Here is a 24515-nt window from a genome sequence, read left to right on the forward strand (position 1 = left end):
CAGCTCACCAGCAGTCACCTTAAAACATAATTCCAAATAAATACTTTTTTTCCCCCTCAGGTTCATGTGAACATCTGAATTTTCTTGTACCATAAGAATTTCAACACTCAGCGTTAAGTATTTATATATCATCACATGTACATAGCATATGCTCTGTAGCATGATATGCTCCAGAAAGAAGGCAACAGACCTTTGCATTCTTATTAATCAAAACATACTTACATCACTTGCAATATTTCGAGATGCTTTAGCAGCAATAATAGGAATGGCATCTGGTTTCAGATCATATCCTTTGGCAATGGTTTTTTTCCAGTCTGCTTTGTAGTTAGCCTTATGGGAAAAAATATGTAAGTCAGCAATGTCACAGTAAGAAATATTAACATGTCTAAGTTTTTATTTTTATTGTATTTATGGTGATCATACTATTAGCCTGTGCAATGGCAAGGGAAAATGCTAACTTCTACACAATCTAAAGCTGTATTATGACAAATTTACTACAACCATAGTTCAAGGCAATCAGTTTAATTCATGTAACTAAATCTTTAACTCAGTCTTTTTTCAGTTTCTATACAGAACAACTCTATCAGCAGAATTTTTGCACTTCGTAAGAAAAATCCTTTTTCACTTCACTGAACCTTCAGACATTTTTTTTCCTGTGAGCTTCAAAATCAAGACCCCTGGTTTGAAGGGATTTCTAATTAGCAGTTAGTATCTGGACAGACTAACAGTATTCCATGGCTTCTCAAAGGATGGAATGAAAGGATATGTCTATTTCTAGCCAACTCCTGGAAGCCTGATAATGCCACCAAAAATTTACCGTCAGAATGGTAATAAAACTATCAGTGGATACCCTTACATTCTTGGACAGATGCAAAAAGTGGTGGAAAGCAGTCAGACTGATAGCTGAACAACAGGAAAAAAACATAGCTTTTTTTTTTTTTTTTTTTTTTTTTTTTTTACACTTCTTACATTTCCCTTGAAAGCTCAGCAGCAGGAGGCAACACACACAGAGAAACTGTACTGCTTTTCTATGCAATACGTTTTGCACAAAAATGAGGAACATTACCTTCCAAACCCATCTGCATTTGAACAATAAAAGTCATGATCTTATTCTCATTCAGACTCTCCCACTAGTCTGGCAATTGAGCACTGAAATGCCCTCACTTTCAGTGGTGCTCAAAGAGGCAATTAAAATTTTGCTTAACAGGTGTAATACCTTCTAGAAGAAACAGTTCACCTGAACAGAGAGCTTGCACATCTCTGTATTCAATATCATAGCATGAAGATATAAAAAGTCACTTTTCTACTAAGAAATGATAAATATATTACTGAATGCACAATTGGTTGCATACTCACATCACTCAAATTGAAGGCATTGACCCTTGCTTGAATGAACTGAGGAACATCAGGATCAAGCTTGTATTTATGCTTTACTTTTTCACCCTCTTGCTTATATGCTACCTGCATGGCAAAATAAACAAACCTCCGTTAATAAGAACACAGCAGGTAATAATAACATTAACAAATAGCAACAAAACAACTACCCTTAATTCCTACCAACAAATTACGAACATCAGATAGTAACATAAAAATCATACACCCATGGTAAGAAATAAAACCTCCATATTGCATCCATAACAAAAAATTACTTACATCACTCAGTTGTTTGGTATTGTGCTGAGCTAAAACCATTGTCATTGAGTCTGGTACACTTGTAAATTTGATGGTGTCTGGGTGCTGACGGTACTTCTTTTCATTTAATGCATCTCCAGCCTTTTTAGCTTTTTCTACATCCAGAGAGCCAAGAGGACTCCATCCAATACCCTTGAACCAACTATTGTAGTCTTGTTTGTATACATTCTGAAGGACAGAAAGACAACACGAACCTAGATTATCCCACAGAACTGTTTAAACAATAGTCATAGAGCTTCACTTGTATGTCCTACGTTATCAGGAATTTTTTATGAATTCTAAAAGGGAATAATAGATTTTTTTTTCATTTCTGTCATTTCATAGGTAAGAAAGTAAGCTATTTTATTTTTCCTTCCTCATTTATTTCTTATAAACAACTTTCCAGTATTTACTAAGTATTTACTTACGTATTTACTCAGCTTCTTTTCTCACACCCTTGTGAAAAATGTCATCAATCTCCACACATTAATAACTTCTAAACTACCATAAGGTGTTCACTGACCAAAGTTTAATGTGGTCTGTTGTTTCAGCAGCCTTTACCAGAGCTGCTCTTCTATACAAAGGTCCACAGAGCAGAGACTTAATTTTTTTTTTTCCTCCTATAATTCCTCCCACAGTGAAATATGCAGACTTTACATTTACAGGCTTCAAGTAAAAAAAGTCTACCCAGGCTACAATTATGCAGGTGATACACAAAGTATGAATACAGATATTTAGATACAGTCAGTGAACAGCCTGAATGCTAGGATATTGTAGACACATTTTTAAGCTCCTTTCATGGTCTGAATTCAAAAGGAGTCATCCTCCACAGAAATTTAAGAGAGGGATACTCCACAGCATCCAAACAATTGCAGAGTGCAACCTGGTATGCTCAATCATTTAAAACTCTGAATCTGCAAGAACATCCAAGACAGTCCTGCAAGAAATCTCTCATATTACAGATCTCCAGAGGGGTTATCCCTGGCATCCCTAATACTACCACTAGCTATGGTTTGTCCACTCCTTCATGGTATTCACTATAGCCCACCAACACTACCATATCTATCTCATGTGAAGACAAAACAGGGAAACTTAAAAGTCTTAAAGAATTAAAACAAAATTGTTAGTTGCAAAATAAAGTTCTCTGAAAAAAAATTTTTTAAGAAAATAAAATCATTTGCATGCCATATTCCACAAATCTGCTCTTCATAAGCATGCCACCATGAAAAACCTTCTGAGTGTAACTCACCTGGAATGTGATGCTTCCAAATTCCACCAGCTGATACTTAAAGCTTCTAGTGCTGTTCCCCAGGACACAATGAAAACAAACCATTCCCATACAGTGATGGCAACTTTCATTGAATAGAAATACCTATTTTATGTTTATGTGTGTAGGAGAACATCAGTGAGCAGCACTGAAATACTTACATCGCTCTGAATTTGCATCATGTTCTTTGCAAGCTCAACATCCATAGCATCTGGCAGATAAGTGTAGTGATGGATCAGATTTTTGTAGTGGGCAGTAGAAGCTACATCCTGAGACTTTTTTGCAGCCTGGATACTGAACGTATCAGGAGGTGTATGATAGTTAGTCTTACTCTTCTCATAGTCCTTCTTGTATTCACGATCGGACTGAATCTTTGCAACATGCATGTAGTGAACGAGCTTGGGGTCATCTTGCAGGCTTTTGAAACCAACCTGTTGTCCTTTAGCTTTTTCATATGCTTCCTTATATTTGTACTAGAAACAGAGAAAAAGAGATCAAATATATTGTCACATAGCCACTGATGTCTAAACTTAAAAAAAAAAAAAAAAAGCAGGGGAAGAAAATCTGTTATGGCTTTCACTGGAAAGGAAAGCTGCAACCTGTTCAGGAACATTAGCCTAAGTAGCATACCCAACAATATCAGCTTTTCTTTTTCCACCATCTAGGACTATACACAACAGGTTATACACATAACAATGATTCATCAGCCACAGCTTTCCTTGAAAGGAAATGAAATCGCTTCCTTAAAATTACTGTGCTGAGAGGTGTATGAAAAATGTTAAAACAATTGAGACAATCCATCTCTCTCACTTGAAAGGAATAGCAAAAAGAGTACAACTGAAAAGCTTCCTCTCCTTATCTGAAATCACTGAATCATAATCCACTTCAACAATTTGTGCTATATGGCCTTCCAATTCATTTATAAGCTGTACTCACCCACTTAACTCAAAACTACCTCAGTACATATTGTCTCACAGTCGAAGGAGACGCTAACGTAGCTCATTTACTGGAAATCTGTCAGCAAATGATTGCAAGAACTACTGATTTCATTTCTCCCGTGAAGAGTGGTTTAGGAAACAGTACAGTAGCATTTGCTTATCTAAAGCAAACATGATTAGAATAAAAGATGTTTTATACAAACCAACACTTTGGGAAAGACTGAGAATGCCCTTCTCACATTAGTGACTCTAGTGAGACTTATGGAATATTTACTGTCTACCATACAGCCTGAAGTGGTTGACATTTTTACTAAATGCCTAAAATAAGTATACCTGGAGTAGATACTTACATCACTAGCAATGTTTCTTGATGCTTTTGCTCGAGTAATTGGAATAGCATCAAGTGACACGTTGTTCCCTTTAGCTATTAGATCGTGGTAGTCCTGTTTATAATAGGCCTAAAAAAGAAAACCAGTATTATTCTAGAGAACCTAGTATTCATATGAATTACAAGCAAATAAAAGCTACACAAAAGCTACTCCTGGCGAATCTTTAGTATAAGATGCTTCCTTTAATTAATAAAGAACTAATAAAACACTAAACTAAATTTATTACATGATTACAAGAGTTGTTAGGACTTGCTTGGAAATTCAAATGATACTAAGAGTGAAAAACTACAGTGATATAAGTTCATCATAAAGAATTGTGCATCAGTGAAAGAAATCTGCAATATGAGCATATCTGTAACATACTGAAAAATTCATGAGCAATATGTAAAATGTTATAAAACTATCACTTACATCACTGACATTTGCAGCATTGTATCTAGCTTGGATAAACTGCGGGACATCTGGGGGGAGAGTGTATTTATGCTTAACTTCTTCTCCGGAAGATCTGTAGAGTTTCTGTAAAATATATAATACATAGATAAATTCTTTCCTTGTACAAGCGGCACCGGTTCATTGTGAATTAACTGAGGATTTAGGTTTGATTTTTGCAAATGTACGGTGTCACTTATCTCATAAAGATGGTGACTGCACTTTTCATACAGAATTATTGATCTTATTGATGGAAGAAATAAGCCCTAAATGCTCTGTGCAGTCTTTACTCAGAAAGGTGTTTACTCAGGGGTCTGCAGCACAAGCCCTATGAGGAGTGGTAAAGGGAACTGGGATTATTTAGTCTGGAGAAGAGAAGGGTCAGGGGTCCTTATCACTCTCTACAACTCCTGAAGGGAGGTTGTGGTGAGGTGGGGGTCAGCCTCTGCTCCCTCGTAACTAGCAATAGGACTAGTTGAGCCAGCGCAGATTCAGGTTGGATGTTAGGAAATACTTCTCCAAGAGGTTGGTCAGGCACTGGAATGGGCTGCCCGGGGAAGTGGTGGAGTCGCCGACCCTGGAGGTGTTCAAGAAACACTCAGATGTTGTACTGAGGGCCATGATATAGTGGGAAATATTGGTGGTAGGTGGAGGGTCGGACTTGATGGTCTTAGAGGTCTTTTCCAACCCTGGTGAGTCTATGATTCTATGATATGTACACCTCCTTAAAAATTTCAGAAGTCTGATTTCCAGGAGGTCTTTCACTGGAACAAGCCACATAAGTGTCTTTTTCCATGTTTGTCCCTATACACACACCCACATTCACCTATACTTTAATTTCAGGAATCATCTTAAAACTGGTAAGTGGGCGCAGTGCAGAAATTTATAGTCTCAGAGTACAATGACATGTTTGGTATGTTCACTTACATCACTCAGCTGCTTGCTATTGATCTCTGCTTGCTTCTGTACTGGAGAGTCAGTCACTGGAGTAAATTTGATCTGATCAGGATGCTTTTTGTAGGTGTGCTGAGGGTAAATAATAAATACATTCATCATAAGTGTAAATAGGTACATCTCTCTACTAAATAAGACAAAGTGATGTAGCATTACCTGGGATAGCTAGCAGTTATGGCAACAGTGTAGACATGCACTGTCCTGCACAATGATTCTTATGTTACCTTTTAACACAATCAGAGCCCAAATAAACTTTTAAAGTATTTTTAAAGTATAAACACAGAACATTTTAAACGTATATAAATATTACAATGAGCAATAAATGATATACCATATAAAATATTACACATAAATACGTATTTAAAAATATTTTCAAGCATTAATAAATACAATTTGTATTAATAAAATAGCTAAAGTATGTTGAAGTATTTTAAAAGTATTAATGTAAAAATATGCTGACTTAAGCAAGCACATGCTTGAGGGTCATTTTTCATTTTGTTACTATTCTAACTATATGGTTTTATTTGTTAGATGGTGTTATAACTGTCTTGATCACTAGGTGTCACAAAAGACTTCTAAAATACAGGTGAATATGGCTTTTAGAAGTCACTTATGCTGAGAAAACAGCACTCAAAAATTAAAATTAACAGGAATCATTCCGTAAGTTTTCAGACATTTCAGAGCAGATGCTCTGCATTTAATGGCCATTTGATAAGCACTGTCCTATACTTACATCTTTACACTGCTCTAACTTCTTAATAGCTTCATATTCTTGAGTTATGGTCTGAGGGAAGTAGCATTTTGTCTTCTCCTCCTCATAATCCGCTTTGTAATTTTTCTAGGGATAAAATGAACATTCCATAAGAAAACATAATTGAGCTTTCTCCAAATTAAAACACGATGGCAAGAACAGAATGACAGCCACACTTACATCACTCTTCATAGCCTCGACTTTCATACAGTGTATCTGATGTGGGTCCTCAAAACTGCCCAAATAGTGTCCCAAAATATTCTTTTGATAAGCATCTTTGTACTTCACCTGGAAGAACAATCACAAGTTGATAGGAAAAGCAATCAAGAGTGTCAGTACGGAAATATATGAACTCAGAAATACATACATCACTAAAATTCTTGAGAGCATTATCCGTCTGGAACTTAGGTGTTTCACAGTAGTTCATGCTTGTTCCTTTTGATCGCTCATAGGCTTCTTTGTATAATTTCTGCAAAAGAAAATAATGTTGGGTAATAAAGCAGATTGCACCAAAATGCACTTTCAATACAGTATAAATTACAACAGTGAATATTTTTTTTAAACTCTTTTTAGTGGCTCCTAGGATTGCTAGGAAAGACATAAAGGTTTGACTCATCATTTCTGAGTGTCTGATGTTGAGAAATATGAAGTGTCTTTCCAAACAGATGAAAATATCAAGAGAGAAATCAAGAATGTCAATACATTCTTGAAGTGGTATCAAAAATACAGTATACATGAATATCTAGAAGTGTATATTTTATCACTGCAGACAGCAGTCAAAGTTCCTAAGTACTAAGGATGAACTGCCATCCTGTGACCCATTTCTCAAAGGATTATAAATGAACTACACAGTCATTAGCTATCTCCATAACACATTACACTCAGCTGTGGGGAAATGACTCCTTATAGCTATACCATTCTGGCCAGTAGCATCTCTTGAAAAATACTTGGTTTATAAAACTAAAAATACTGAGAAATTCAGTGGAAAAATCAAGAAATAATGAGTTTGGGTTTTGGTTTACTGTACACGACTGAAAACTGTGCATCTATACTTTGACAATACTTACGTCACTCAGTACATCTCCTGCAGTTTTTAATTGCCTCAGCAATGGGTTCTCCGTAGCAGGAAGCACATTATAATCTGCAATGGCTTTGTTCTTCTCATAGTCTGCTCTGTATTTTATCTTTCAAAAAAAAAAAAAAACCCAAAATAATGAGGTTTTTAAAATCATTATTGAAAGCAAAACACTCACTAACTTATATTGTCTTGGAATTTTCAGAAAGGTCTCCCTCTGCTTTTAATTCATGATTAATAAAGGCAAAGGACCATGAGAAGCACTCAGATCACAGGAGTGCAGGGATCACGAGGTGAGAGGTTGGACTGAGAGATAACTGACAGCTATTAAGTAGATGTCCTGACCTCAAAGCACCTTACCAAGCACTCTGATTTTTTAACTAGCAGTTGACATATCAGAATAACTACATTCTTAAAGGTTAATGACAGATTATTATCTTTGTCTTTGCTGATACAAATACCGTTACAGAAACTGCAGAAGCCAAACAAATTCAACATTTTTGTTACAAAAAAGTGCCAGTATAGCATCACTGAGATACATTGAGAAAGGATGAATAACTCTGAAAATATGAAACCAGATTCAGCTAGGTTATGCTGGCCTTGGTTAACAGTATTGATCTATTCCAACTAAAACCATGTAATATAATATAGTAAGAGTAAACGAAAGTGAACTCCATCTCCATGAAAGAGAATATCCTACTTCACAGGTACTATTGCAGAGGATCATAAACATGACTAGGAATCAGTGAAAGCTTTGGGGTAGCAGGGACAAAAAGTACACATCTTTTGCATAGAAGAAATTATTTTTGACATCTGACAAAACAGCTTCAGCACAAGCTGTACTGACTTCAGAACTACACTCAAGCTACACAGATGGGAGCAGGTATAACAACATACCTTACTGACATTATCCGAAACTCGCTTATTAGCTTCATATTCTGGAGTTTCAGTCTGCATAAAGTAGATTTGGTCTTTCACGTTTTCAAAGTCTTCCTGGTATTTTTTCTGTTAAGAACAGGGAAAAGTAGAAATGAACATATCAAATGCAGTTGCATTATAAATCAGACATCCATGAAGAAACTTAAACAGAAAAAGAGAAATACAGCAAGGGAAGTAGGAAAATTTAATCAGTATTTGCCACACTGGCATATACAGACAATAAAGCTGTTCGTTCCAAGATTTTCTGAAGAATTTACTTACCATACTTAAATTTTCTGCATTCATTTTTGCAATTACAACATCATAGCATGGGGTTTGACTCCACTTGCCCTTGATCTTGTTTTTATAGTCGTCATGATAAATAATCTGCAATGAAATTAAAAAAAATAATATTTAATCTCCAGCTCAATTTTCACTTAGAAGTCTTCTTTTTAAAGATGCCTCCTATTTTACATCTACATTGTAACCACTTTATCGGTCACTATCAAAATCACATGAAGCATGACTTCACCTTATCATTCAGTTGTCATTTATTTTGATAAGTTCCCTGACCAGAAAGGTTTTATACATTAAATAAGTCATCTATTCCAAATGACTTAATAAGGTATCACTACCAAATTCCTTCAGTTGTCTCACTACTCACATAAAACTGGGATATAATACTGCCCAAAAATTAAACTGGAATTCACTGTTACTGCTTCTGAAACCTGTTATAGGAGATAAATGGAAAGTCTTTTCTATACATGGCTTGTCTGGTCCATGTGATTTCTATCAGACTAGATTTGGAGTCATGGAAATCAAGTATGAACTGTTCAAACAGAAAGTTTAAAGTGTTTGAACAGTTACTTAAACAGTTACTGCCTGTTTAATTAAATAAATATCTTCCTAAGTTTTCACTCAGTGTTCTAAATGCAATTTTAACCACAGCTGCTTTCCTCATCACAGAAAGTACAATTTGTTATCACACTGATTAAGAAGATACATGCCAAAAAAGATTTTTCTGAATTTTATTGTTTGAAGATGTGTAGAGATTACTGACTACAGTTTATTAATTTTCAAGAATAATCATACTGATCTCGCTTCTCCCATGCAAGAAAAATAAAATAAAAATTCTTGATAATTTAGCTTCTAAGCTACTTCAGGTACAAGAAATTTCCTCTACACAACATATTACCTCCTGTCACCTTTCAGGTGAGCTCACTAGATACTCTAACTCCCTCATCTGAAACAGCAGATAATTTCCACTGTATAGCAACAAAAATCAGACACGTCTGCCATAGCAGAACTAAACTTTGGACTGAATTAAAATCTTCTGTCCTAAAAGTTCACAACTTAGCTCCAATTTCTCCAGCAAAAGTTGATCATCTTCTATTTCACTCACCTCCTGCATTCCTCAGCTGTTTTATTCTGTGTAAAATGTACTGCTGAGGGTTGGTGTCAGTCTTTGCTAGTCATGCCATACAGTTGTGGAATTTACCGTTGAATATTACTTGCTAATTCAGTGTGCAAATCAAGAAAGAGTTACCTAATTTCCAGAACTTGCATGGGATATGTATGTGGACAATGATCTGACACTGCAAGGAACATTTTAAAAGGCTTTCTCTGCCATCAACCTAGGCATCTTCAAAGATCAGATATCCAACTTAACAGCAAAGTGGGATTATTCCTTGTAAGCAAATAATTCATTTTAAAACCAGATAAATATTTGTGTTTCATTGTTTATTTTGAACAGAAGAGTAAAATGGATGTTTTATGTTGCTTTGACCTGCAGAAGTTTAAGATACAATGCAGGAGATATTTTTTACAAAAGGAAGAATAGGAATGAATGTGCATATGATAGAAGCAGAAATGTTTTACAAAACCTAGATTTGTTGGTAAGAATGAAATTTTGTCTTTCACTTGAGAATGGCCAGGATTTTCTGAGATGCTTCAAAAAGTGTAAAAGCTGACTTTCAGTACTGAAAAAACATCAAACAGATCTTGAGGTCTGGTCTTTTCTTTTGCTCTCTGGTGCCTTCTTGCCTCTCTAATTCCAAAATGGAAATTTCTATTGAAGGAAGAGAACTGCATTCTACTCACATCACTCAGCTGCCTTGTCACTTTCTTGGCTTGCTCCACATCAGGTGGATCTGGCAGAGAAGTATACTTAGATTTTCGTTCATCGTGCCCTTTTTTGTAGACAATCTGGAAACAGGAAAGAAGTAAACATTTACAGAAACTGCCCACTTCAATAATAACATAACATTTTATCTGCTAATGCCACCAGTAGCAAAAGCAGTTCTGTCCACAAATACTGAATAATAATCTCTTTCAATCAATGTGTTCTGGGGGACACTAGGGTAGTTTTCAAAGTCTACTGCTCTACTGTTTGTGATAAACTGGACACCTGAAACCTTTATATAAGACCTGAAATACTTGGTTGAAGAGTTTTGTGTCTGGGTTTTGTTTTTTTCCCTACCTATCAGCAAGTAGCAATGCTAAGCACACTCATGAACTACTGAGTTTTCTTATCACAGTTAGATAGGTCTGCAGATACTTCACAAGGCCCAGCAAACAGAGCTACTGGGCTTACTGCCAACCCTGAGAGCTTCTCAACACATTTTGAGAGGTATTTGAGGTCTTACTAGTTATCTGAGGCCTTAAACAAATTATTTCTTTCACTCACAATCCAACATTAAAATGCCAATAGGTACACACTCTAGTAAAGGGTGTACGCTTTTCTATAGAAACAGCACCACTCTCAGAGCTATCAGTGTCTATCCATGCACATTTACCTTCTGCTCTGTTATAAAGTCCAGCCAGAAGCCTCCCAAGTTACACTGTAGCAGAATCCAATTTTCAACCAGGCTTTGATACTTACATCACTCAGAGCTTTTTGAGCCTGTGCCACCCTTCTGAGTTCTGGACTGTCATTGTACGGATAGAACAACGTTTTGTCTCCTTCCCAGTCTTCTGTATAGAGTTTCTTAAAACAGAAAAATGCCAGAATAGAGAATGAATTCACTTTGTCTTGGGATGCTTCTTAAACTTCAGCTGACTAAACCAGTGAATCTTCTTACCTTACTGAACATTGCTGTATTTTTTATTGCATTTACAAGCTCTGGGGCATCAGGGGGAAGTAAGTACTTGTCCTTATTCTCCTCCCAGTTCTGTTTATATAACACCTGGACAGAAAGATCAGCAGGCTAGTTACTCTCTCATTAGAAAAATATTTATATTAGTTAATAAACAGCTTGATGGAAAGCTTTTTTTTTTTTCCCTAACAGAATGAAAGCATCATAATAATGACATTTAAAAATATGAAGTGGAAACATTTAAGATGTTTATACTTGCCTTGATCAACTTATTTGGTCTTCCCCCCTGTGCTTCTAAACTGTTCTATAGACACTGCTTTAGTGTCCTGAGCTGAAAACCTTGCTTTTATCAGTAACTTCATGATCCATTAATGTTCACAAGACTTCTGGTAAGCCAAAACTCACTCACCTTGCTCACTTGCTGAGATACCTTCTTTGCATGTTCTATATCCCAAGCCTTTTCATCAACATGGCAAATAGTTCGAGCAGCTTCACCAGCCATGCGGTATTTAACCTAAATCAATGCATACCAAACCACAGTTGTATTTACAGCAAACACTGAAGTGTTTTCTTAAAGCAGAAGGTTGAAATTTTGAAACTTGATAAAGCAAAGATTCAAGGTCTGTACTGAGTAAAGCATTTGGGCGTATGATTAACCTTTACCACGGACCGGTTGTTGCTTAGAAATAATACCTACAGAAACAAACAGATTTTGTGAATTATCTGAAAAAAGAAACGCAGCTTTGAGACAATGTCAAGAGCTGTGAATCCAAGCTAGGGGCAGTTATCCTATAATCTGAGTTCTTCCTAAGAGTGCTTCCACCTGTATAATGAGGTGGAAATCCCCATGCTATTCGGTATCTCTTAATTTCACAGTCCATTGCCACGGACCATACACTATCTGCGGTCCCAAAAGTAATATAGCAGCCACACTACCATGGCAAACCAATAGACAGAGCACAAATTCATCCTAATGCTGTTATACCATTCCCAGCTTATCAACAGGCTCATGTCAGCTTTAGCACATGGATTGCTGCATCATGTTCCTCAATATATCCTAAGCCAGGTGTTGAGCAAAATTTAACGGATACTCATCTCCTGAACACTGGTTAGGTGTCTCCCCACCCAGCTGTGGGAGTTCCTATTCCCAGAGATCCAATTCTCCCTACTTACTCTACAAAGAATTAAGATGCTTTGGATTTCAGTTCCCCAAATTGTGAGATTTGTTGTTGAAAGAGAGACTGGAACTGCAGAAAGAGCAACATTTGATATCTACCTCACTGAGCTGCTCTTGCACTTTCTTGATTCTCCGGATTTCTGGGGTATCAATTGTGGAAGCATATGGCTTTCCTCTTTCCTTATTAAATTTTTCTTTGTACTTGTTCTGAAAGAAAATAATGACAAATATGATTAAGACACATCCTAAAGCTCTGGCTGAAATGTAAACAGTAATTTTTGATGTATTCATCTGTTTAGTATAGGAGTTTGGGGCACATCACTGAACAATACAAGCTGTCATTACACAAATATATTTGCACAGTTCCGTTTATGTTAACCAACTGTTATGTTAACCAATTTTCTTCCACCTGACACAGCAGAAAAAATCCATGTCTACCTTCAGCCCGCTTTAGATCACCTCTGAGTTTATTTGCGTTACATATCCTGCCCTGATACATTTAGTTACTTGTTTCAGTCACCAAAGATAGAGAAAACTTTGGGGTGAGAGTAGCAGTCTTAGACATGTGATCTCATACAACCTTTCAACAGCAAACACTGGTAGGTATCACACACTGAAGTTTAGGAAAAAAGATCTGACACCACCATACAGCTGTGCAGCACAGTTATTTCCCACCTTTAAAAACACAGTAAAATGGACAGTAATACCAGATCTTGATATACCATACCAGGAAATTGGGTAGGTATTTGTTCCCACATACTGTGCATATACAATAATTCTTGCATATATACAGAAGGATAGAGAAATATACTACTGTGTAAAACACTGAGGATCACTAGTCAATAAACATTAGCCCCTGCATCTTCCTTACTTAAGTATCCAAGTCAGATAGCGCAGCAGACCTATTAACTGACATCTAAGATAAATTTTCAGACATCTGCCACAAGCTTTTTGTGTCTAAAGATTACTTGATGCATCTAAGCAGGAAATAGGCAGGAGATTATGTAATTGAAAGAAGGAAACTTCCTACTTCATTTCATGATGTATATTAGTGATATTAGATTGAAGTACAGAAGGAGTCAAAATAGTAGCTTAAGGGATCGCTACAATACCTATCAGATGCTTCCAAAATTGGTGTTTCTAAACAAGTAAAGGACATGGGACAATTCACCTCACTGAACAGGTCCTTCATTTTATTACTGTGCTGCAGGTAAGGTGTCAAGAACTTGGAAGTGTCCACTTTTGTCCGTATCGTCTTCTTCCTGACTGGAGTTGCTGCACCCTCACCAGAAGTTTTTTCATACTCAATCGTACGGGTGATGGTTGTAGGACCTGTGAATTCTGTGCTAGTGCTGTCAGTGATCTCAGTGACCACCTGGGAATAGAGGGGAAAAAAAAGTGTTTTAATTATACATCACCATTTTATTGTAAGCTTTTTCCACTTCCTCTGATACAGAAAGATGCTCAGTTCTTATCCCCGAACCACCTATAGTGTAGAAAAATGGTGACACTTACTTCCTACTGGGGTTACCCAGTAATGCCTGCTTTATATGACTCAAACTGAAAAAGTACAAGGAATTAAGCAACTGGCTGATTTCTGCATCGAACTGATACAATTATTCTCCAAAGGAGCAGGAAGAGTGGGGACTGTGCTCCATATGCACATGAAGTGGTTTCTCCGATGTGACCACCCACAACCAAAACCAAAGCATGAAAAGCGCTCTCAGTGTTGAAGATGCAGACATCACAGCCAGGTTTCCTAACGACGATAATGGAAACTGAGAAAGCAAGTCAGAGGTGCACACAGTCTTGATTATCTTCTTCTTGTGAAAGAAATGCACACAGCAGATCCCAAGTCTTCAGGATCCTGTGGCAAATCTGTGATGCACAGATTGAACAAATGCCCGGAATCCACCTTTGCTACTAATGTAGATTTTCTCATAGTCAGATCAGAGTTATGACAAAGATACAGTTGAGACATACAGACATTCATTTGATCAAGCATCCACAGGAAAGAAGACCACAATTAATTTAAATCATTCATATACTTTTTTATCAACATATTCATGCTGTAAGAGATAATTTTAATAATAAGATTCTAATCCAAAGCATGTTAAAACAATGATTACAGCTGAAAAATAGGCTCTGAAATTATCTGAACAACAAAGTATCAAGCTTTATTTCATAACCAATTAGCTTAAATAGAACAAAGGCTTTAAAAAGGAATGCATAAAGGTCAGATTTCCGATAGTTACTTACATTAGTATGAGGTAGACTAGAAAATACACCAAGCATTAAATATTAACTTGGCAGATACACAAAACTTAAATTACAAAAAGGTTGTTTATTATGTGAACATTAACTACATTTCACTAATGACGTGTCAGGATGTTAATAGTTACTTCTGCACCACAACAGATTAATCTCTTACAACTCATTTCAAGTAAGTAAGTGTTCGTTTAAGTTCTGGCACTGAAAGCACAGCAGAGTTTGAAACCTGCCTAGGCAAGACTCAGAAAAGCATTACTTGATGTTAGGTTTATAACAAAGTAGTGAAGCTACACACTTTCTTGCTGTACTGTACTGTACTGTGAAGCTGTACTGTATTTCTAAAGCTTGGAGAGGCTTCCTTCTGAAAATACAGTATTTAATGCAAAAAAAAACCCAACCCTCTCTTTTATCTTCATATGATAACTCGTAGGCCTGCATGATGCTAATGCCACAGACTGCACTTACAGCTGGTGGAAATACATCCAATCACGTTAGCTAAAAAGACATCCATACTCATATGTGATTCTTCACTCCACAGTACTGTTTTCAAAATCTGAGGCAAATCTGACAAAGAAATAGCCATGCTATTGCTCCCCTTAAATCCAGTCTGGCTATGGAATTTAAAACACCTGATGAATGCAGCGGTTAAAAATAACACGACAGGCTTTCTTCAAAAGTGCAGTCTTCAATTATTTACTCAAATGGTATTAGGAAATGGAAATCGGCATAGTCCTTTTCTGTCAGGCACATCCTCAGCTCCTTCTGATGGAAAGCAGTGGCAAACAGTAGTTGCACATCCAGGTTGAATCCCAAATGCAAATCTAATAAACAGATGGGACAGACACCCCAAAAAAAAGCTAGAAGTCCTCTTGGTCAGCCCACAACAAGGTCTTGAAGAGGAAATAAAGAATATTGAAAGCAATTGTTCACTGATACCTATGCGCTTACTATGGAAAAACTGATCCTCAGAATGCAAAAGGCCACTAGTTTAGTATTACACATTAATTACATGTATAATGTAATTAATGCATATATCAATCGCATTCAACTTCACAGGAACCTTTACCTCATATGGTTCACCCTCCTCAACAATTGTCTCCTCAATGTAGTACTATTAAAGAAAGGAGAAAAAAAAAAGTCATTGTTAGGACAAATCATACAGAATAGCAAACCGTACTCTCCCTTAGAAAGACTGTTTTAAAAACACACCTCAGGAGAAACAAGACAGCAGTTTGTAAAGACATTATCAAGTCCTGAAGATCTGTTGTTATTTTTTTGCATTGATTGGATTTTTTCCTTATGTTCCTTTGTTGATCTTCCTCTTAAGTAGTTAATGAAGGACCATTACCTAACAATCCATAAGAAAGGCGAGTGATGACCACACTGAAAGAAAGCACTCAATAGAACAGGGCTTCCCAAATGTTAGGCAGTGTGCCAAAAGGACTGTAAGAGAATTCTCCCTCCAAGGCTGCTGCCTTCAGAGTTGCTCCTACCTACAGATGAGTATCTCCACAGATCCTCGACGGACCTCAGCCGTTACTGGCTGCCAGTCAGACTTCCTTCTACTAATCAGAATTCAGAGCTCTGTAGTCAGCCAATTTTCTACCCACTTTATTCTCCACTTATCCAGCTCGTATCTCATCAATTTAGTGAGATTACACGAATCTGTTTCAGCACTCTTCCTGTAGTCCAGGTACGGACCATTTGCTGTTCTTTCTTCATCAACAGCCACAGTAAAATTACCATGAAAAGCACCAAGTCTAGTCAGCCATGATCGGCCCTTGATAAACAAATATTCACCGCTCCCCCCCACTTTGCTCTCCATGTGTTTAAAAATGGCTTCTAAGGTGATTTTCTCCATAGCCTTCTTAAGGATTGGAGTTCACCGCCTGTTTATCCCTGGATCCTCTTTCTTGCCTTTCCTGAGGATGGGTATAACAAGGCTTTTTCCAATTGTCAGGAACTTTCCCACAATACAATGAACTTCTGAAGATGACAAACAGCCCTTCTTTGACATCAGCACCCCTGACCCATCCCCTCTGGCCTCCTGGAACCATACACATCCCAGTGGGGTAAGTCACCCCTAACTCCATCTTCCTCTACTGTGGATACTACAGCACTCCAAGGTCCCTGCTAGAAATCAGAGACCTGGAAGACCACAGAATAAAGCTTACAAAAATTGATGAAACAAACAAACAAACAACTCACAACAACAACAACAACAAAACCCCTTTAAGGAATACGTTGAGGTTCTCTGACCACTGAAACTATTCCCACACTCTTAGCTTCCCTCTCACTACCAACAATAACACATTCCTGCTGCTCTGTTCATCCCCTGTTGGTTTGCCCATGCATCCAGGAATGCACTTTGTAACATCTTACATCTCCATCTACATTCCTCCCAAGCACTCCTATTCTCACCTTCTTTTGTGTCTGAACTCAGCCAGGAGCTGCTTGTTGATCCATACCAGCTTTCACTTAATTTCTGCACGCTGGAATGAACATATCTTTTACTCTGAGGAAATTGTTCTAAGGGATTACCCAACTCTCTTGGGCTTTTCTCAAGAGATCTTCCCAAGCAGAGCCCTGAACAGGCTCTTATTTGCCCCTCTGAAATCAGTGATTATAATTCCCTTTGCCTCGCTTGCTTCTCTCAAATCTTCAACTCCACAGCCTTGTGGTTTCTGCAGCCCAGGCTGCCATCAACCTTTTCACCTTCCACCCGTTCTTTCCTGTTCAAGTAGCATGTTCAAGCAGAGCATCTCCCCTAGATAGTTCATCAGCCATGTGCACCGAGAAGTTTGTCTTCAGCACGTTCCAGAAGCTTCCAAGATCATTGTGCACAGCCACACGGCCCTCCCAGCAGACACTGGGGGGTGATTAAAGCCACCTGTGTGGCTTTCTCCAGCTGCCTAAATAAGGCAGAGCTCTGAAGCAGATCTGCAGGTGAATTATTAGCCTTCCTCCTTTTGCCAGCAGCTTTTCCCTTCTCCATCGTTTAAGCAGGGTTTCCAGCTGGCACTCCACTCTTGCCACCCATGGCTCAGACTCTCATCACAAAGGCACTGTCAGCCCTCACAGCACAAGGCATGCTCTCGACTCTTACCCAAGCAACCTGCAGCGCCACCTGCCCAGAGCAAATGTCCCACAAGACAGGCGACGACGGTTACAGCATTGCGGACAGCAGTTTCGCTCTCCGCATTTCCCCGTCGCAGTCAGAAACCGACTGTACACGAAGCAGCCGCCTCTTCACAACCGGGAGCGCGCGGCCGCCCCGCCCCGCCCCGCCACCTGCCGAGGCCACCCCGAACATGGCGGCCACGCGGTGGCGCCATGCCGACACCTGGGCAGCCCCCTGGCGGGAAATGGCGGCGGCGCTGAGGCGCGCGGGCCGGGATTGATGTGCCGCCCTGCTTCGCTGCCTCAAAAACACGTGAAGGTGCGCTCCGAGTGCCGCGGTAAGCAGCAGAGAAGTCGTCCGTGTTTGTAAATTCACCTCTCGTTTGGCTGTTCTGAGGTAATTTCTGCACGCTGGCCGCTATTCATCTGTAACAGGTCAGCATCGTTCACTGGTACATCGTTCACCTCACAAATAGCTGCAATGCTCAGTGCACGTTAAGAGCTCCAGAGAAGGAAAAAAGGTCTTAAAAATCCTCCACGTTGTCTCTTATTCACCAGAGGTATCCTTTCAGAAGATAGATTTCTGATAAGAGCACTCATAGTTTTAAAACAGGGCATACACATAAAAGAAGAGCCCTCATTTAAAACAAACAGCAAATTCTTAAGCTGCCTTGAAATTGCACCAAACGTTCTCATCCTCGTTTCCCCTAATTCTCACTGTGAGGGCGCCATGGCAGTGTGGGGTTGACCCAAGGAACCTGCTTACAGGAAGGCAGTCATTGGAAATAAAAGAATAATAATAATATAATAATAATAAAGGAAAAACGAAGCAGGCTAACAAAGCCCAGCTTGTCAAAATTCAAGCATCAACAAACAAGCATTGGCAGAAATAAATAAGTATTTTGTCACAGAGATCACATAATAGAAATCATGAAGCCAATCCCAAGTAACCTCGTAATGCGAAGCAACGAAGGGCTGCTGTCTTTTTGACTGGGCTGTGCAGTGTGTGCTAAAGTGGATGTTATGAGCAGTAATGCTTGTTTCTCAACACGCGTTTAGCTGCTAAAGTGTTTGACTTAATTAATCTTAATTAATTCATAAGTTTTGGAAGTTGGCAGCCAGGACCCAGTGCTGTAATGTTGCCTGAAATGAGCAGTCCAGTGGGTTTGGTGTGGAGGGAAGAGTTGTGTGGTGGCTGTTTGCAATATCTCATTTCTTTCCTCAAACAAGCGCTGAGCAGTTCATTACAACCACCTAATCATTTCATAAATACAAAATTTCATTTCATAACAAAGTAACAAGTCTTTGTTAATGTTATATACTCTTTCAATAGTAAACTCTTTATTCCAATGACACAGAAAGCTATAGTTTCCCTAGTTCTTGGGAATTCCTTTAATTCAGTCACTGAGACTAAGTAATTAGTCATAAAACTTAGTTTAAATGCCCAGTCAACGAATTAATGCCTGACATGGCTCCACAGACATCTGCAGGTTTAGGTGTAGCTCCATTTTGGCATCTGATACGTTGGTAGGAGAAAACTGCACTGGGAAGAGGCAGAAGCCGGGCCAGAGAGGGGCTTCCAAAGTCATCCATGGATTGGATGACAGAGGGCAAGCCAAGGGGGAAAGAGATGGCCCCCTGCATCTATAATTATGCAGGAGAGTAACCACAGAACCTTGTGATGGGGGTGTGAAATGGCTACAATCCCTATTAAAACATAGAAACCATGACAGGAACCAGAGAGATTTTGCTCTGCTGATAGCAAGTATTTTTTGTTGTTGTTTTCTTTTACTTATCAAATCATTTAATAAATATCTAATCATACCCTAGTCATCAAATAGCAAACGACGAGTAACCATTTATGTTCACGAGCAGCATTTTGGAGAAGTAATTAATATTTCCACTCATGAGGCAGAAAACAATAAATTCTGCTCTCAGATTTTCTTCTTACCTCTACAACTTCCTCATATTCTTCTTCCTCCATTTTGAGTGTATTCTTCTGTCTCTCCCCGTCTCACTGGTGATGCAGGAAATGAAAGTGTGAATATGCAGTATTAGCCCCAGCTGAAAGTACCACTAAAAGCTAAAGTCAGGTTCTTAAAGTGCATGGCTCACGGTTAGTAACTACTGAGATTATTACACCATTGTTGGCTAATCGAGGGAAGAACTTGAACAACAGAAAGGATTAAAGTTGGGATCTACCATTACTTTGTTTCAGATTATGGTGGGGAGCCACTGGATGGATGAAGTTTCAATGAAAATTAAAAGTGAAAAATAAAAACTGAAATCAGAGGAAGAGATTTCTTAGAGTATGATTTGATTTTTTTCGTTACCACAAAGTAATAGTTAGATTTTTCTCTGTCACTATTTCATATAATATTGCATTTTTATAACTCTTCTTTGAATGGGAGTTTTATCTGCATATCCTACTATATGCATTCACAAGTAAAAATGAAATGCATAAAACGGTTGTATGCATATTTTTAAGTGACCTGAAGTTAATGAGGCAGTTTTGCTTTTCCCAGCATTAGCCTATGCAGGTGCTTTGGGTTCTTTTAACTTATGACTTTTTTCTCTCTATTTCTTTGTTCCTGGAAAAGATGAAAAATCCATACACTGGCTGAATTACAAAATACAGATGACTGTCAAAAACCTCTTAACTGATTAATTAACACAATGATTTTGCTTTGGGGCAATTTTCCACCAGAGAATACAGCCCTGTTTCCAATGTTGGGAGGGGATGAGGCTTTGGAACAGCTGTTCTGAGTCCAAAGATACTTGCCGTGTAAGCTAATACTGCCAAATGACGAGGTGGTTTTGTTTAGCTGGCTAAACAGCAATTCCTTCTGAGGCAAGTGAAGTCTAGTAATGCAGGTTAAATATAGGAACATGGAATACTGTCCCTTTTTAGTCCTGGCATGTTGAGAAAAATTACAAAAAAGAAACAAAAAAGGAAAATGTTAAACCAGAATATTAACTAATAAAACAAATGAAGGATAACTCAGTCCATTGTCCTGTCCTACGATAAAGTAGACCAAAGTTTATGAACAACTATATAAGAGCAGTAGGTGCTTGCACTTAGAGAACCTGTCTATACATCTGTCTCTATTCCAACCGCCAGCTGCACTTCCAAAACACAATTTCAGGTCCTTTCCTCTTGCTGCAATTTCCAACCATTCAGTTATTTTGCCAGACAGAAAATCTGAGTCCCATGGGCAAGGCACAGCTGCTACTCTGAAAAAAACTACAGAATCAAGAAACAGCTATGACAAGATCTAGAAGTCAAACGTGATTAAATGTTCTTACCAGCAACATCTGGTAAATATCCTTAGGAGCAAAGCCTCTCCAGTCTTCCCTCTAGAGCAGTGCTGGGTGAGAGCAAGCCTGGTGCATCAACCTCTGATGACGCATGTGGACAGCACAGCCAATCCGGCTCCAGCCCGCTCCAATTTCAGCCCTAAATATACTTGGTGACCCCGAAGGAGGCCACCTGTTCTCAGCAAGATGACAGAAAAGGGAGCTGGGCACTTCTGTGCTCCTGAGGAAACCAAAAACATACCACAGCCTGACTACACTTCAGCAGGTCTCTGCTGAAATGGATCCCGAGGCAAATATTAAGGCAATATAATGCATTCTTCTTCTTTTTTTCAGAGCTGATCACAAGAATGAGTTTGTACTGACAGAACAGATTTACTTCCAACATTGTACCTGAATCAAAACTATCCAAATTCTAGAATCTGTAAACATCAGGGGAAGGTGGAGAAGAGTCTGATCTTCAGACTAAATTTGTACTAAAAGTCTATCTTTAATTTCACCCCTAAATGTATGTAAAGAGTTTTATCAATTTAATTTGAGGGAAATCACGTATCAGTAGTTTTATTAGCAGACCTAAGAACACAGAATCATAGAATCACCAAGGTTGGAAAAGACCTACAAGATCATCCAGTCCAACCATCAAAAAGTGACTACTGCAAGGAGAAAATGAAATCATGCAGAAGAATGCATTAAAAAAACCCAGTATGACCAGTGAAGAAAGACTAAGAATACATGCTAAGTAGATTGAGTGACAAGCAATTGTAATGCATTATTTTGGAAGGTCAGGAATTGTATGATGAATGGAACAGAATCATGGTAATGATAGCAGAAGAGACATTTTACATCATCTATCTGGCCCACCGTCATTACAGGACTGCTTTAGCTCTTTAAGGAGGGGCATTTAAAAGCCAATACCAACACTCAACTTCTCTTTTCATGTACTACATCACATAATTCAATAAGTAATTGTCAAAGGCCCATAAGAAACACCTTCTTGTTCCTTAACTCTTTCCAGAAGTTAATATTTATATCCAGTTGAAATGTCTCCTCTGCTACTCCCAAGGGTTTTATACGTTTTGCTGGCCTGTATGTCCTTCGCTTTCTCCTTGAAGCAAGCTAGGTGCTTTCAGCTATTTGCACTTTGCTTTACTGGGTAATCCTTCCTCCTTTTAATATTGTTCCTGTTTATAGAAAAATCCTTCAGTTTTTTTAACACCTCTTGAAGATGTCCAGAAATTTATTGTAGCACATTAGTGGATTTTCACTAGAGCAATGTCAGCCCCATCTCTTGCTCCGTAACCCAGTTCCTATGTGTGTGTGCGTCCCTGAAATAACTCATGGAGTCATTTCCCTCCAAACCACTGCCTTGATTAGATGTGTAAAGTAACACCTATCTATCTGCCATTCTGCTCCTTAGCTCCGTGTCCCAGGGACCAACAAACTGCGTTTTCTGTGATTTCCACCCAAGTCCACAACTTCTCTTTTTTGGTGAAGGTTTAATGTTCACTTAAGCGTTTACCTACAACTCATCAGTAAGTGGGTATTTACACACTTGCCTAAATATAGATAAGTTATTCTGTATTTATATATAATACATAAACACACATAAATGTATCTTCACTGCGGAAAATAACTACTATTCTAGCTGTTACTTACCTTATTCACTTCTTAGAACTGTTAGAATGTATTCCAATGATACATATTCATATTGGAATATCAGCAAGAATCACTTGCTGAAGTGGAACACGCATGAGGTATATAGAGGAATAATGATTAATATTAATTTTTTTTTATTTATTGCTTCCACTTACAGTGAAAAATTATGTCTGCACCTTGGATTTCAAGCCACTGTTTTCTGGAGTATTCAGAAAGCAGCAGCCTGAGCCTGACTTTTCAGAGAACAAGTGTTTCAAAGGCAATATGAAAGTTCTGCTGGGAGATACCAGCATGGCAGGTTGGGTACAGGTTAGCACACTGGGCCAGACTGCTTTATCTACAGTACATACATATGCATGTTCTCAGCAGTTCTGAACTAAAAATTCAGAATGGTGCAAGATGAATAAGGCAGAGGAGGATGTTTTGCATTTAAATTGCCCAAGATTATAAGGCAGAAAATATTTTCTTCTTCTTAGCACTTCTAAATATTAAGTTCAGTCATTATTACTTATTGAACAGTAACCACTTCTGGCAAGGGGCAAGGAGAAGGAAATAGTGTGCAACCTCTTGATTTAATTAGCAGTTACACAATAAAAGCAATGAAAAAACAGCCTATATATACTTGCACTCCTAACCCACACAGCATTCACATACAAAAACACTGCTGTTTTTTTTTTGTTTCTTTCCCCTAGAACCTCAGCTGAGCCTTTTCAAGTTCCTTTTGGGAGGCAGCATTCCAGCTATGAGAAATATGTGACGTAATGCTGGAGCCTGATCAGTACAAAGGACAAAATATGGAGGATCAATATGCAAAGACTAAAGGGCAACCATACTGTAAACCTCCACTCCTATAAGGCAGAAATGTAGCTTTCTACAACCACTCCTCGGTTAGTAACGTTCCTGCATTGGTTTGATCATTCATTCCCTTCTGTTTCTCTTATACTGCATCACTCTTTGGATTCCACATCAGATTTCAGAAGAATCTTAATTCTCCAAGTCTGGATCCCTCATTATGAAGCTCAAGCAGCACACTGTAAGCTGGCAGTTTCTCCTTGAAAGAGAGGACTTACTAGATTCAAAAGACTTTCTATCCATCCTTGCATCTGGTTGACTGAAAATACACAGGAAATCTGTTGTGCTGGAGATTTATTTGGCTTCTCTATGTCTTGCCCTTTGTGTGGATAAGCTTACTGACATCAGAACTGCTATATTTAACCCCCTGAGTTAATCAGTAGACCACCCGGACTTAGCAAACATTCTATCATTGAAAAAGGACATATTTTAATACAACTTCATGCCATTGTCTCTATTTTTGGACTATTATTATCAGCTTTTCATTCTTTTTGCCTTTCCTTTCTGTCTGCCAGATTCTGTACAGAAAAGTTGGGAAAAAAAGGTGAACTTTAGCATTTATGGGGCTCCAACCTGAGCTAACTGGATATCTAAAAATTTCCCTTGGAGTGCCATCTCTAAAGAGTACCATAGAGCG

At 38.3% G+C, this 24515-nt stretch overlaps 1 protein-coding gene across 50 annotated transcripts in view; it reads right to left on the reverse strand.

Annotated features, from left to right (window-relative positions):
- Positions 1 to 21414, reverse strand: part of NEB (nebulin) — a 119752-nt gene extending 98338 nt beyond the window's left edge. For 47 of the 50 annotated variants that reach the window (XM_040704414.2, XM_025152552.3, XM_025152542.3 and 44 more), the window contains exons 1-22: positions 21362 to 21414; positions 20007 to 20072; positions 16002 to 16046; positions 13836 to 14039; positions 12764 to 12871; positions 11897 to 12001; positions 11473 to 11577; positions 11274 to 11378; positions 10493 to 10597; positions 8675 to 8779; positions 8372 to 8479; positions 7467 to 7583; positions 6767 to 6868; positions 6580 to 6687; positions 6382 to 6486; positions 5622 to 5720; positions 4677 to 4781; positions 4227 to 4334; positions 3100 to 3411; positions 1654 to 1860; positions 1357 to 1461; positions 223 to 330 (exon numbers count right to left, since the gene is read on the reverse strand). In XM_040704414.2, coding sequence (XP_040560348.1) covers positions 223 to 330; positions 1357 to 1461; positions 1654 to 1860; positions 3100 to 3411; positions 4227 to 4334; positions 4677 to 4781; positions 5622 to 5720; positions 6382 to 6486; positions 6580 to 6687; positions 6767 to 6868; positions 7467 to 7583; positions 8372 to 8479; positions 8675 to 8779; positions 10493 to 10597; positions 11274 to 11378; positions 11473 to 11577; positions 11897 to 12001; positions 12764 to 12871; positions 13836 to 14039; positions 16002 to 16046; positions 20007 to 20039 — 2499 coding nt within the window. In that variant the 5' untranslated portion in view covers positions 20040 to 20072; positions 21362 to 21414. Of the gene's footprint in view, positions 1 to 222; positions 331 to 1356; positions 1462 to 1653; positions 1861 to 3099; positions 3412 to 4226; positions 4335 to 4676; positions 4782 to 5621; positions 5721 to 6381; positions 6487 to 6579; positions 6688 to 6766; positions 6869 to 7466; positions 7584 to 8371; positions 8480 to 8674; positions 8780 to 10492; positions 10598 to 11273; positions 11379 to 11472; positions 11578 to 11896; positions 12002 to 12763; positions 12872 to 13835; positions 14040 to 16001; positions 16047 to 20006; positions 20073 to 20837; positions 20969 to 21361 lie in introns of all 50 variants that reach the window. The other 3 variants (XM_040704390.2, XM_040704392.2, XM_040704391.2) reach the window with 3 other exon arrangements.
- Positions 21415 to 24515: the final 3101 nt, after the last annotated feature.

Source organism: Gallus gallus, chromosome 7, assembly GCF_016699485.2.
Source record: "Gallus gallus isolate bGalGal1 chromosome 7, bGalGal1.mat.broiler.GRCg7b, whole genome shotgun sequence".
NCBI lineage: Eukaryota > Metazoa > Chordata > Aves > Galliformes > Phasianidae > Gallus > Gallus gallus.